The sequence below is a fragment of the Dermochelys coriacea genome, chromosome 2, assembly GCF_009764565.3.
Source record: "Dermochelys coriacea isolate rDerCor1 chromosome 2, rDerCor1.pri.v4, whole genome shotgun sequence".
Taxonomy (NCBI): Eukaryota; Metazoa; Chordata; order Testudines; family Dermochelyidae; genus Dermochelys; species Dermochelys coriacea.
In genome coordinates, this window is record NC_050069.1 from 240,109,689 (window position 1) to 240,124,043 (window position 14,355).

General features: G+C 41.9%; 1 protein-coding gene across 2 annotated transcripts in view; it reads left to right on the forward strand.

Moving 5' to 3' along the window:
* Positions 1-2,911: 2,911 nt before the first annotated feature.
* Positions 2,912-14,355, forward strand: part of JCAD (junctional cadherin 5 associated) — a 100,931-nt gene continuing 89,487 nt past the window's right edge. Inside the window, exon 1 of one of the 2 annotated variants that reach the window (XM_038393090.2) lies at positions 2,912-3,061. In XM_038393090.2, coding sequence (XP_038249018.2) covers positions 3,024-3,061 — 38 coding nt within the window. In that variant the 5' untranslated portion in view covers positions 2,912-3,023. The remainder of the gene's footprint in view (positions 3,062-14,355) is intronic. The other variant, XM_038393084.2, reaches the window with a different exon arrangement.

Genomic DNA, 14,355 nt, shown 5'->3' on the forward strand with positions numbered 1-14,355 from the left:
TACAAGTGATCCCTTCTCACCTTCCAAACCCATGCCTACTCTAACCACACCCAGTGCCCTGGGTGACCTAAGTGACCAGGAAGCAGGCTCCCAAAAGCTCTCTTTAGAGCTGCTACAGCCCATTTGTTTCAAAGCAACATAATGAATGTTCTGAGAGGAATATTTGTCTCACATTTGGACACTAATTTGTTGCTGTTTAAGCCCATAAAATAGCCCCGGTCTTTAATGTTAGGGTTGGATGGGAGGGGAATAGCCCTATGAAAGTATGTAAAAGACACTTTTCTTTGGAAGCAGTGTGCAGCTTTCAGGTCTGTACTGTAATAGAAGCACAGTGTCAGATGAGTGACCATTTATAGCCTATACACCCAAGAGGGAAAAATTAATAACCTCATTATCAAGGAAGGCATGTGTCCTAGTTGCAGATTCAGGCCATTAAAGCACAGGTACAAGTTTAGATTATGCAGAACTGCACCAGCCAGGTGGAACTTTCAAATAGTGTCGTAAGTCAAAACGTGCATCTAAGAATCACAGAATGCAGGGGATGAGTCTGTAGTGCCCTCCTCACTTTCGGAGGGTGAGGATCACACTCCCAGCCATCTCCAATAGCTGGCATGTTGTCAATGGACCTTTAGTTCCACTTCTGTCCTACTGACTTTTGAGTGACTAGTGCTCATGGGGATGCTAGCAGGGAGAGACCTTGATCTGAGGAGATTATAGGGACTGGCTGCAGCTGTACCTGTCCTCTGTGCAACAGATATAGGAATGAGAAAGCTCCTTGCACCCTCTCCCCTTTTGAGGCCCTACACAGAGATCAGGAACAATCAAGCCCACACTGTTCCAGAAATTGTCAATGACATGGGTTTTCCTGTGACTGTGGCAATAATAAAGAGGTGTCTGGATTAGGAAAGGGATAGATTATGTGGAGACTCACTGGGAGAAAATGGAGAGAGTAGGATGGGCCATAATAGCAGTATCACAAAATCCTACATAAATTTGGGGCTTCTGATCATTTTATTTTCTGGTTTAGGTGTATGACTTTGCCTGGTTCACACATCAAATGCTTAGGGTTCCAATAGCCTCTTCTGTTCCAAATGCAAAATTGGCATAGCCAGAAAAAATTAGTTAAATTGTGTCAGTCATAAGAAGAGAGGTTTCCAAGGAACATACAGAGTGCTTGGTGCAGGAAGTAGAGTTGGTGAGTCAGAAGGTGGCACTTCCTATGTAGTGTTTATGGAACAAATGCCCCAGCATGTTATTAGGAAGCATTTTTTCACTAGACAGCTCATTTGGATGAAAAGTAAAACAGCTCTTGACCGCCGGTGGTCATTATGGAGGCACTTGGGCTTGATCCTCAGCCATCGTAAATCAGCATAAATTCCAATGAAGCCAGTGCAGTTCTGCCAATTTACACCAGCTGAAGTTTTGACCCCACACCCCTCATTTCATTTTCACAAGAGTTAGGGTATTGATCTTGATATATTGGCCAAATTCCAACTCAGGTAATTACAGTACTTGCTGCTTGCTTAACCCTACTGTAGTTTCAGCTGGCTATGCTATTCCCCACTTCGGGGAGTGTTCCTGTGCTCTATTAAATAGCTTCTGCATTTCACCCCAGTAGCAGCTATATTTTAGTGGTGAGTGAAATGATGTCTGCTGATAGTTTACAAATGAGTCAATTATGCTTGTAAAGCACTTAGGAATGCTTTGGGATGAAAAGCATTATGTAAATGTAAGATGATATTATTTGTAGATCTCAAGTTTACTCAAAATGGAGCCAAATTTCCATTCATGGTGTTTTTGTTGTCAAGGACAGATTGGAGTGTATTCTTGTTTTCACTGTTTTTTTCCATGCGAATGATTGGCCTCTGTTAAGTCCAAAATTCAAGGGCATGTTTTATTTACAAAAATGACTTTCGGCTCAGAAAGGAGGCCTATTGGCTTCAATTTTTGTAAATCATTGCTTTTGAGGTGAGCACTGAAGTCTGTCACTTAGCCCATGCCAAACCATGATACTTTACCACTGTGTCTGTTATGAGAAACCAGGCAATGAATAGAGATTTTCAGCTTGTTTTTTAAAAGTTTTGTGGGCACAAGTTTTTTCTTCCATTTAATTGTGATTACAGCTGTTTGTGAGTGCAAATGATAGGTTTCAAGAGCTCTCATTATTTCCTTGCTTCGGCTGACACCTATGCGCCTACAAAATTGGAGAGCCTGATGAGGTCCCTTTACAAACGTTGCTTTTTATTCTAAAAAGATGCTATTTGCTTTACTGAAATATTACATTTAACTATAAAGAAAAGGAGTACTTGTGGCACCTTAGAGACTAACAAATTTATTAGAGCATAAGCTTTCGTGAGCTACAGCTCACTAGCTCACGAAAGCTTATGCTCTAATAAATTTGTTAGTCTCTAAGGTGCCACAAGTACTCCTTTTCTTTTTGCGAATACAGACTAACACGGCTGCTACTCTGAAACCTACATTTAACTATGCAATTGTCATGGACCATGATCAATCAAATAGCTCTGATGTCTGATGAAACACATCCTAACAGGTGTTGGGAACATTACTGTCTAAGGTACTGTACCTTGTATAGGTTGGTCAGTAGAGTTCATCTGTTGTGTCTCACTTGTGTCAGTATCTAGCATTCCACACATGCCTTTTATTTAGGAAAGAACACAAAAGTATGTTATCTTATTCCTCTGGAATTTTCCACAGTTATTTAACATGTTAGTTTAGGCATAATTGGTTTGAGGGCTCTTGAAATTTATATCTCAGAAGTTCTTATTTACATCAGGCTTAGAGTAGTTAATTTCACTTGAGGTAAACGTGAAGCATTAGATTGCAAACGTACCTAATCCATCTCTCCTCCCCCATGACCAGAAATCCTGTGGTTAAAATAACACAGCCTCTATTCAGAGCACAAACTTAGAGCCGCTGGCTGAAGCAGACTTGGGATTTAGAGAACTCTCAGCAGATGAGTCTGTTAGGATTTTGGTGGGGTTTTTTTATCCTACTTCTGATCCATGCGAGGAAACCAGGATCTCTCCTGTTTGCATGCAAGGTAAAAATTTCCTGCAATCTGTGTATCTATATCTGTGTGTGTCTATGTGTGTGAAAACTGCAAAAATGTTGCTACTAATAGAGCAAGAAGCATTTGGCAAATGGCTTCACAATCTTTAACTGTTAATCTGGTTTTGTGGCTATTTCAATACAACAGGAGTGAAATGATGAAATGATAAGCTTACACTGAGAGAGAAGAGCAGCACGGATTCTCTGTCACATGGAAAAGAGGCTGAGTGTTTAGGGAATAGATAAAACAGGGTTTGATGCAGTAACAAAACTGGATTTTATTCTGTTGGAGTCAGCCTAATGCTAAACTAGAACCTGATCTGTTTTGTTGAATGTTAAGTGCAGTCACTCCCAGGATTGTCTGACCTGTGTAATCTCCATGCAAAAGGCTAAAGCTGTGCATTCTAGGATCACACTGGATATGTTTACAGTGTATAGAGTAGTGCTGTTAAATAACAACAGAGCTATTATTCTGGAATATTTTTGATGCAGTGTTGCCAGATAATTAAGTGCCTTTATATCTGCTGTGTTGCTTTCAAAGACACAGCATAGTAAAAGATCACCTCTTTCTTGAAACCCTATTTGATTCTGAAATGCAGGCATGAAACATAGTGCTCCAAACAGAGGTTGAACTGTATTCAGAGGTTTGAACTGTACAGTTGTACCTGCCCTGCTTCTCCCCCACAGTTTAGATCATCACAGATTCTGGGCATGAAATCAGTCCTTAGGGTCTTCGTTCTTGGAAATCAGCGGTCACATCATCTGAAAATACTGGCAATGTCCATTACTGAGATAATTGCTTGTTTAATTTGTTTTCATGTTGCCACTCACTAGCTTGCCCCATTCCTGGGCTCTTTGTGTTCTCCCTAACTGCACACAACACCAAACAAATACTGTTACAGGTGGCACTCTTAATCCTCCAGCCCATTCACATTTTGAGGCGTTAACTTGCCCACTGCACCCTCTCTTCCAGTTCATCCATTTTCTCTGTTTGATAGCTGCTAGAGTGGCTTTTTTACATAGCTTCAGCCTGTGGCTGTATTCATACAATAAGTGGCCACCACCTCCCCTTGCTATCCCCAACATGCATCATCTCCCACAGTATGTCCTGAACTCCACTGGTCCTAGGGAGAAACAGTCCTGAGGTGGATAGCAAAGTCAGGTTTCTCATGCCACAGACTATGCAATGCCACTAGAAAGACATTGGATTGGCAAAGCCACGCACATTTTTAAAACTGACAGTGCCTCATTGTCTTGTAGAGAGAAATGCAGCTTTATCACTCCATTACCACCACTCACTTTGTGGTATGGAACACAGGGAATTATAGTGAATACACATGCACAGCTTTCAGTGATACCCATGAACAGTAAGCCATATTAAAGATGCAGCCAAGAGGAGAGTGAATATTCTCAGGACAAAGAAATGTGGTTAGGCAGCAACTATAAAATTTCAGTTTAGAAAGTCAAGCTGATGTCATTTTAACTTTACAGGCTAGTGCCAAGAATTGTAAGTTCTGTATCAAGATTCAGAGGAAAAAAAACCCCACATACTCACAATTTGTTCATGTGGAAAAATGAACTTTTATGGAAGATATTTATGGGAACCTGCCAGAGGAGTGTGTGTTGTATTATTTTTTTATTGATAATGATACATATGTTCAGAGAACCATTATATTTTACTGTAAACTCCCTTTACCCAAGAAAGGAGAAGCTCAAATGTGCATGAATGTTATGGAGGGAGGATGGTTTCAGCAAAACTGGTTGATATATAAGCAGAGCTGGCAGGGTAAGATGAACTGTTAAGGGCACAAAAGACTTATTCATGTCCTTGAATTCACGTTTTCTCCCAGTGACTTTGGGACGATGCACATGAAATGAATAGCATTGCCACCCTTTCTCTGGTTCTACTGTTTGAATGTTGTTATATATACAGCACCATAGATGGGCATGATATGAATGCAGATGATGGAAATGTAAAATGGAGGTCCTGACCACTTGGGGGTCCCACCTACTTTTCAACATAGGTAATTAGGTTCTGCCTGTCTAAATTCCCCCTGGGAATTCAAGTTGTTGGGCGTCTTTCACTTTCTGCCCTATCCTGTTGTGTAGTTTTGTGCACTATTGAACAGCTGCTGTGCCTCACCGCAAAGGTGGCTGTGTACTAGTGGTGTACAGAGATAGTTTAGGCAATGCTGCCAAACCTTCAGCTGAGGAGGCCTTGGATTATGGGGATCCCAGCTCATCAGAGATGAGTTGAAATGTTGCAATGATACTTGTGGCTTATGTTCCAGTGACATGTTTTGTGGAGAACAACCTGCTGTGCACTGACTGAGAGTTCTGTAGGGATAACCTGAGAACTGAGATGTGTCCCTCTTTCTTGCAGCACTGCCTGACCCACAGCACAGCTTCTCCTTCCCCCTGTTTAAGAGGACACCTCCATCCACCGTTCTCCTAACTCCATTGGCAAGCATACATACCAGTTCTGGACAAATTCCCTGTGTTTGAACCCTCCCCTGGTGCAGGCAGTTTGTGGGACAGAAGCCTGTATGATCTGACCTAGCACAAAGGAGCGCTGGCTTTGAGGCTGAATCAGTTACTGCTTCTGAGTGCTCTGAGATGCTCATGTGAAAGCTACTAAAGAAGAAAAGGAGTACCCGTGGCACCTTAGAGACTAACAAATTTATTAGAGCATAAGCTTTCGTGAGCTACAGCTCACTTCATCGGATGCATCCGATGAAGTGAGCTGTAGCTCACGAAAGCTTATGCTCTAATAAATTTGTTAGTCTCTAAGGTGCCACGGGTACTCCTTTTCTTTTTGCGAATACAGACTAACACGGCTGCTACTCTGAAACCTACTAAAGAAGAAATCATTATAGTATGTTCATTATTAGTGTTGTTTATTTACTATCTACTGGGTGAATGTAGTGCTCAGGAAGGTGGTGGACTAATATAACAGTTGGATTATAGTCCAGGAATGTGATCACCATTGTGCCTAGTGCAGGCATGAATTGTACAAGCTTCTTCACTTGGCTCTAGAAGAGCATCTCACTCCTAACCTTCAACACTCGCTGTCCCTGTCCTTTCATTGTTAGTATTAACAGTGCAGTAGCTGGCATATATGACAAACATCTCTCAGGAACTAACATGACACCATCCAACTCATTTTTATTTCTAACCCAGTTGGGTTTGAACCCAGCTCTTACTGCACTGCTTACCCCAGATAGGTTTCAGAGTAGCAGACGTGTTAGTCTGTATTCGCAAAAAGAAAAGGAGTACTTGTGGCTGAAGCTGAAGCTCACAAAAGCTTATGCTCTAATAAATTTGTTAGTCTCTAAGGTGCCACAAGTACTCCTTTTCTTTTTACCCCAGATAGTTACTCTTTATATTTGGTTTGCTACAACCCATTAGGTTATTGCTTAAACCAATAATTACTGTAGTACTGTTATTGGGGATCTGGTTGGAGAGTTGGTATTTGCTGCAGAGTAATGGACATGAAGCTAATGCTGCAGTTGCTCACAGAAAAATGATGGCTCTTGTGTGATTTATCTTCCCAGCTGGTTTCCACATACTTACGAATTAACTGTCTTTCAATCTTACAGATCATTATTTGTTGTTAATGATACACTTTGAAATATGTTTCATATGTTCCCTCTCTTCTGACACTGTGGCCCAGGTCCTCAGATCTGCCTTGTCTGTGATGCAGGGGGGCAGGGTTTGCAAATGTGGTTTGAAGCTACCTTTATAGTTCCCAGATCTTGAGACTGCTAAGCACCAGGTCAATCCCAAGGCACAATTTAGAGCAGGATCATGGCTGCTCTAAGTTGCTCAGGCTGCCCAAATCTCAGGGCCTGTTCCAGCAGAGCAAGGATTCCCAGGCCATGGGGGCACTCTAACCATAACTTTTTTTCCCCACCCACACCCCCTTCACCACAGACCGGCGGGAAGATAGCATAAAGGCCATTACCCCAGGCATATTCCACCTGGCGATTCCCTCATTCTGGAAGATTATTCAGGCAGCTTGGTCTGCCATCTGTACAGTGGCTTTGTGCTAGCAGATAGGTACAAAGAACTGCAGCAGGTGTCAGAATCTGTTCCTGTGTTATGATCAAACCAGTGAGATGAGGTAAGTGAAATATGTGATGAAGAATTCAGATAACTGCAAAAAGGATTTTGTCTCTTAAGGAATACAGTCTTAGGTGACAATACAATCTCTGGTGACAAATTTTCTTGATGTTTCAAACAATATGTTTCTATATAAAACACATCGCACTCTATAATAGGCCTCATGTTATCTTCACATACCAGCACTAAACAATGTGTACATTTGGAGATGTGAGACCCCTAAAGAAGTTTATAAACTTCAGGGTTAATACAAAAAAAACTCCTGATTTGTAAGACTTGGTTTGTTTTCTATTGGCTTGTGATTCAGTTCCAACTGAGGAGTGAATAGAGGTCTGGTAACAGAGAAAGAACAATACCTGGCCTTACTTTTTCATTAACAGTAGAAGTAGGCAGATAGATAACTAATTATTAGACTCCCACTAAGTGGGTGCTTTAGGTATGTCTGCACTACAATTAATAACCCCCAGTTGGCCCAGCTCAGGCTAAGAAGCTGTTTAATTATACTGTAGATGCTCAGGCTGGAGCCCAAACTCTGAGACCCTGCTAGGTGGAAGGGTCCCAAAGTAGGGCTGAGCCAAAACATCTCCACCGCAATTACACAGCCCCTTAGCCCAAGCCCCGTGATCCCAAGTTGGCTGGCATGGGCCAGCTGCAGGTGTCTAACTGCAGTATAGACATCACCTCAGTTACTTGTATTCCATACTGTTCTGAAACATGAGGCACCCTGTGAGCCGGTTGTTTCACTGTGTGTCATATACTTCAAAGTAGACAAGGCATCTTGAGGATGAGTCAGGGAAGGTTGGAGAATTCCCTTGCTAGTGCTGCTGGGTGAATTTAGGAAGGAAGCAGCAATGAGGAACAAACCACTGGGCATAAGCAGTGAGGGGAATTTGTGTCAGTTCTTAACCAGTGCTGTCCAACATACCAACTCCTGGATATCCATCAGATGTTTATCTCCTGGACTGTTGAAATTGCCTGGTATGTCATGATGGTATCAGTCCAGTGCAACTGTAGTTGCACAGAAGCAAGTGTGAAGACAAGGGGTTAATGTACTACCTCTTGTTTGAGAATACGTAAATCGGTAAAAATAAGCAGACATGACCTAGAGCCACAAAACTTAGGGGATAGTTCTTTGCACTCCCTCATCCAAGGGCTGATTTCAAATACCCCAAAGTCTGGTTCAGATCAGGAGCTGAATCTAGGTGGTGTGATGGGCATGTGGGTGTTTCACCACTTTACAGAGATAAGGCCCCTCTGGGAAATTCAGATCCAGATGCCGGTTTTGATTCTGAACTCCCCTGAAGTTTTGGCCCATTTTTAAAATTAAATGTATAAATTGCCAGAGAAAACGTAAGTAATAGACTAGAATATATGCAGGACGCTAATCACATCAAAAGCACTGAAGTTTTGGCATCTGGTCAAAGCCTCTTGATACAGAAATGATATTCCCTTTTACTTAATAGCTTGGCGTCTTGGCAGTGGGTTCCCATTCTCTCTCTCTCTCTGTCTCTCTTTCTCTTATTTTGCAGGTACTCAAGCTTGGCTGTTTATGCTCTTGGCATTTTCTACCTGCAGGGAAAAAAGTGCCTCCTTTTGTTAAACCTCTGATGTTAAACTTTGCACTGTGCTGAGTTACGCTGCCCAACTCCGTGCAGTGCCCAAAAGGGGCCATAGGAGCCTAACAAACATAACTCTTGTGGTTTCCATCCCTGTGCCCCACACAGATCACAAAGGTTTTAAAATGAAAAAGTACCTAGAACTTCCAGTCCTTCTAGCATCAGGGGCAATCACCAAGCCATTGTCAAAGAGCTGCCACAACACATGATGGAGCATAACTTGACATGTTTCCTTTTGCCGCTCCTCTATCCCATGCACACTCAGAATGAGTACTCTGAAACCTGTAGTTCTGAGTAGGGACTGATGCAGTATCCATTGTAAGTTAACTATCATCTGTGACAGCATTTCACACTAGTGGCTAAATTCTCTGGTTACGTACATGCTGGACAATTTTATCAATTTAGACAAGATTGAAAAGGGTATATGTCAGCAAAAAGGGCTTTATTTACTGTGTACTAAACTTTGCTGCAATCACTCACATATACTTCAGTGAAAAGTAAACATTAAAATAGAAATACTGTTGTCAATACTGCATTTTGAAGAAACACAAATAGCCTCCTCCATCTTCTTTATTCCATGATGAAGATCTCTCTCTCTCACACACATACACACTTTTCACATATTGAAACAGTCTACTTTTAACTCACACAATGCACCCTTCCTTTGGTAGGAACCTACTTTAAATATGAATCAAGACAAAATAATGTCCACTAAGCCATTCCTATTTTACCCATGTTATTTTAGTGGATCTCATTTTGTAAAAGGTCTGAGATCTTCTTATTGATACACAGATCAGGCCAAGGGGCTGCCACAATCACAATGCAGAGTGTCACACAATCTCTCAGAGTCGATTTTTGCAAGTTTTCCTATTGGTATTATTGCTGTTCCAGAAATTTAAATATTTTAATGACTTCCAGGAAGAGGAATTGTTTTGGTCCACAGTCAGTTATTTCTGAAGACATGCAGTGCTAACAGCACGGGTTCTTTTTCTCTTGTCAGTAATAAGCAGTAACTCTTACAAACTTGTGTGAAAATACAAACATCTTTATCAAATATTTATTTTAACTTAAAATAACTGAATTTTAAACCAAATTTGATTAAGTAATAATTCTCCAAGAGAGGGATCATCTAGTGTTTTTTTTCCACTGGTCTGGAACGTCAGGACTGAGTTATAGTCTGAAGTGTTCATGTTGACTTCTGTAGTCATGTGTAGAACACTAAGGACCAAGAGTCAGATGACTAAAGTGAGGCACCTCAATAAATGGCCTGATTTCAGAAATGCTCAATACTCACAGCTCTCACTGAAGTCAGCACCAGCTGTGTGTGCTCTGTTCCTTGCCTAAAAAGGCCTAGATTCACAAAAGTACTTAGATGCCTAAAGTCCTATTTAGGAGCCTAGGTCTGGTTTTAGGTTTCTAAGTCCCAGTTTTAGGCTCCACTGTGATTCACAAAACTCCCACTGAAACTTGTAGGCACCTAAACTCACTTGGTGCTTAAATTGTTTCAGCAAAAAGCTTCCTAGACAGCTGTGTTTTTGCAAAAAAGGCACAGGCTCCTAACTCCAAAGAGGGTCCCAGGTCGTGAATTGCTAGCAGAGAGGCTGCAGGGAGATGCCTATATCTTCATGGGAGAGGCAGGGCTTAGCAAACACCCCTCTGGTTGGCATCTGCCACTGATTAGCTTAGGCAGCTCCCTGCCTTGCATGTTGGCTTTTGTGAATTTCTATCCTGTCTTTCTTGATTTTACTTCCTCAATCATCCACCATTTTGATGCAAACAAGCAGTGACAAAACCTCTGCAAACATAGATTTGGGGTAGAAAACTGACTCTTCACTTTTAAATGCTAGAAGAGAAGGAAGAGACACAGGATTATGATCCATCACCTATAATTCAGCCTCGTCTTCCTGTTCTAGGCCATTTGGGTTTCGTCATTATGGCAAAGCCATGGAAAGAGTCCATTGCTTCTCTGAATCATTTTTTGATCTTGTCCTTCTGTGGTTCGAGTTCTTTCTTGTTAATTACATCAAGCCAGATTTCCACAGAAACTACAATAGTAGTGTCATCAGCCTGCAATCTGTCAAGCCCCTCTGAAACCTTCAGTTGCTTCTGTAAACTTAGTGTTTTTCTGTAGTCCCTCATGCGCTGTTTGAATCAAAACCCTTCTTGTACTGAGTGCAACTCCCGACTTACTTATAGTTTTGAACTAACTGAAGAGATTCATTCTCCAGAGAGTTGCACTGAGTGTTATCAGGAAAGATGGGGTGTCAGTCAACCTTCTCATTCAATCAACCATGAGCCTGATGATGGCTGCAGAAGCATTTTTGAATTTGCACAATGCATTGTAACACTGCATTAGATATTACGATTTTTTCCATAAGGTTAATATATTATGCTGAATATCTAGACTTCAGTAGTTCTCATCCTTTTCATTCTATTTTCATTGACTGAGCAACTGCAAAAAAACCTTTTGTCATACTGTTCTCTAAATTACTGGATGGCATCTGTGTCAAAATGGATGCAATGTTCCACAGTTTAATTTCAGATGTACAATCAATACTTCATTATCTCAATCCATTAAGCAGAAACACATTTTTCCCTGTTTGAGAACTTTGTAGCCATTATTCAGCCATTCCTCATGTTCAGCCAACCATCCTGCATTCGTGTCAATGTTGATTCTTTAGGCTCTTCCTTTAATTTTCCACGCTGTCTTCACTTGCGTCACGTAGTAGTGGACTTGTGAATTTAAATCTGTCCAGAAGAATATATCCAGGGAGAAGGGCTTCAGTTATTTCTTTAAATTGCTATTTTGTGCTACATTATCTGAACAGTACCTTATTAACACAAATGAAGCTTAAACTTGAAAAGAAAGAAATGTTCCAAGTCTTTGCCTTTCTGTTGTTTTTATAACATAGTTTCCAGATCAAGAGCATGTTAAGGAGAGCTGGTTGAAAATCGCTGTGGTCATGTGACTCCCCTAGTGGATCACAGTGGTTCAACCAAGGGGTAGAACTGACTAAAATAGGAGCTGTAAGTGCTCAGCACTTCAGAGAATCAGGCCACTCGTATTTAGGTGCTTAACCTTAGGCATCTATGTTTGAAAATTCTGGCCAAGGCGTTTAAAATTAGAAATCAAAAAAATTGAGATTAGAAACCATTTTTGAAAATGAGGCCTCAACCTCTCCGCTTCATTTTCCCCATCTGTAAAACTTGGATAATAATAGTTGCCTAAGGAGCTGTAGTGATTAATTCTATAGTGTCTGTAGAGCTCTATGAACATGGAAAGCTGGATAAGTGCTAATTATTAATTATTATGTAGTCATTCCAGTCATATTGAAACTAAATTATCCAAACACATACCCAAAATATGTATATCAGTCTTATTATTTTCCAAATAGCATCTAGCATCAATCTTGGCACTACAAATTGTTTACACTGAACCATGGGTACTTTAACTGTGTAAGTTATTTAATATTGTTTTGTCAGTCAGATAAGTAAACATTTTGAACAGCTCCTGAACTCCAAAACAAGCTACAACTGTACTAGCAAAGCATATTGCTGACCAACTCTGAACTGATAGGTTGCCCTGACTTATACCCTCTGCACTAAAGTTAATGGAATTGTCCAGGGTGTAACTTGGGGCAGTATTGACTCATTGTGTTTTGTTTTGTTTTTAAATTCCTAACCCTTTTAGAACTAATAAGATGAACAAGCCAATTAAAGGTGTTCACAACAGAACCACTTTCCTTCCGTTCTAAATACTATACTGCTGTGAGTCAAATCCTCATAATCCTCTTATCCTGAATTAGTTGTGTTGGGGGGCTCTGCAGCATTAGGAACGAACAGAATCCCTGCATGAGTCACTATTACAGTCTCAGTATTCGGACTCCAGTGTGAGCTCAGATACCACAGCAGGAAGAGCAGTGTAGGAAAAAAGAGGGTTTGGGATCCATATAGCTGCAGATCCTCTGCACAATTGGGCACCCGTTTCACTGCCTTTGCCTCCCACATGTCCGTGATGGAAGGGTGGATTTGTTTCTATGAACTCAAGGGGTGCTGTTATGAACTCCATTGCCTGCTAGTTTTAGTGATAGGCCATTGTGCTTTTGAAAATGCACCAGTTAAAGAGGCTGATCCAAGCTGTACATCTGCAGCATTCAATCTCCTGTGTGGTTTAGGATGGTATTTTATGAAATATTTCTTGATATTTCCTATGACTATCTGATTTTTGTTCCTTTCAGGATTCAATGCATTATACCAGTTCACTTCCCTATACAAAGTGGAAAGGGGATCATATTACAAGCAGGAATGCTTAAGTCAAACTCTCTGAGCCTTTCCAACAGCAGTTTGTTTTGGAACTGAGTGAGTGAGGAGGAGGGGAAATGGGAAGACCACCAAGACTTCAGCACGAGCAATGCTATTCCACTCTTTCAGGGAGATGTAGTCTGGGCAGTCTGCAGACAGGGGTTGAGTCTCCTCCCACTGAAATCAATGGCAAAACTTTCCTTGACCTTAATGATGCAGCACTGAGCCCCAAAACATTTAATTTAAGGCCTGATCTGAAAAATATGACCAATCATTGGGCTGGCGAGAGAGAAAATGACTCTGTAGTCCAGTAGTTAGGGCACTGTGATGCTTGTGAGGCACCTTACTCCCATCTGCCCTTAGCGGGAGGAAGCCTGTCTATGGCTGCGAGGGGTCAGCTCCCTAACTTGATTGGCCACAGGCAACACAAGCACTCTCCTCTTGTCCTACGCAGGCTCCACTGTCCCTCTGCGGGTTAGTGATAGATACCTGGAGCCCTCTGAGCATCCGCCTTGGGTTCCTGCCCCTGCACCACTGGACACTCACAGTGTCACTGCTCCCAGAGAAGCAGTACACCCCAGCTTACCAGTTTTACTTCCAATCACTGCTCTGTTTAACACACAGCATTTAGATAGGTTTATACACAGGTGCCGACTTTTCCTTTTCCCTAGGGGTGCTCCACCCCTGCTTCGCCCGGAGGCCCTGACCGCACTCCACCTCTTCCCCCCAAAGCCCCACCTTCTCTTTGCCTCTTCTTGCCCCTGCTCCGCCACCTCCCCCAAGGCCCTACCCTTGCCCCACCTCTTCCTGCCTCCCTCTGTCCCCTCCCTGAGGCCCCCGCCCACTCGCTGCTCTCTGCCCTCCCCCAAACCTCTCCCAGAACGGCCAAGCAGCTGTTTGATGGCAGCACGGCCCCCATCAGTTGTTGGGTGGCAGCACCCCACCATCAGCTGATGAGCAAGGGCGGAGAACAGCTGTGCCTGGTGGGTGCTGAGCACTGACGGAGTCAGCGCCTATGGGTTTATAGTGAAACCCAAGCAAAAATTTATTTAACAAAGAGATTCAAATGATAGCAAGTGGAAGTGTTAGACGCAAAGGGGTATATATCAAATAAAATCATAACACACATTCTAGAAGTTAGATTTATTTAACTAGATACTTTTCATGTCTTACAGAGCAAAGCTCACCTCAAAGTCCTTTCAGGATTTTCAGCCAGGCCTGGCTGTGATCCTTTTTATATGAGACA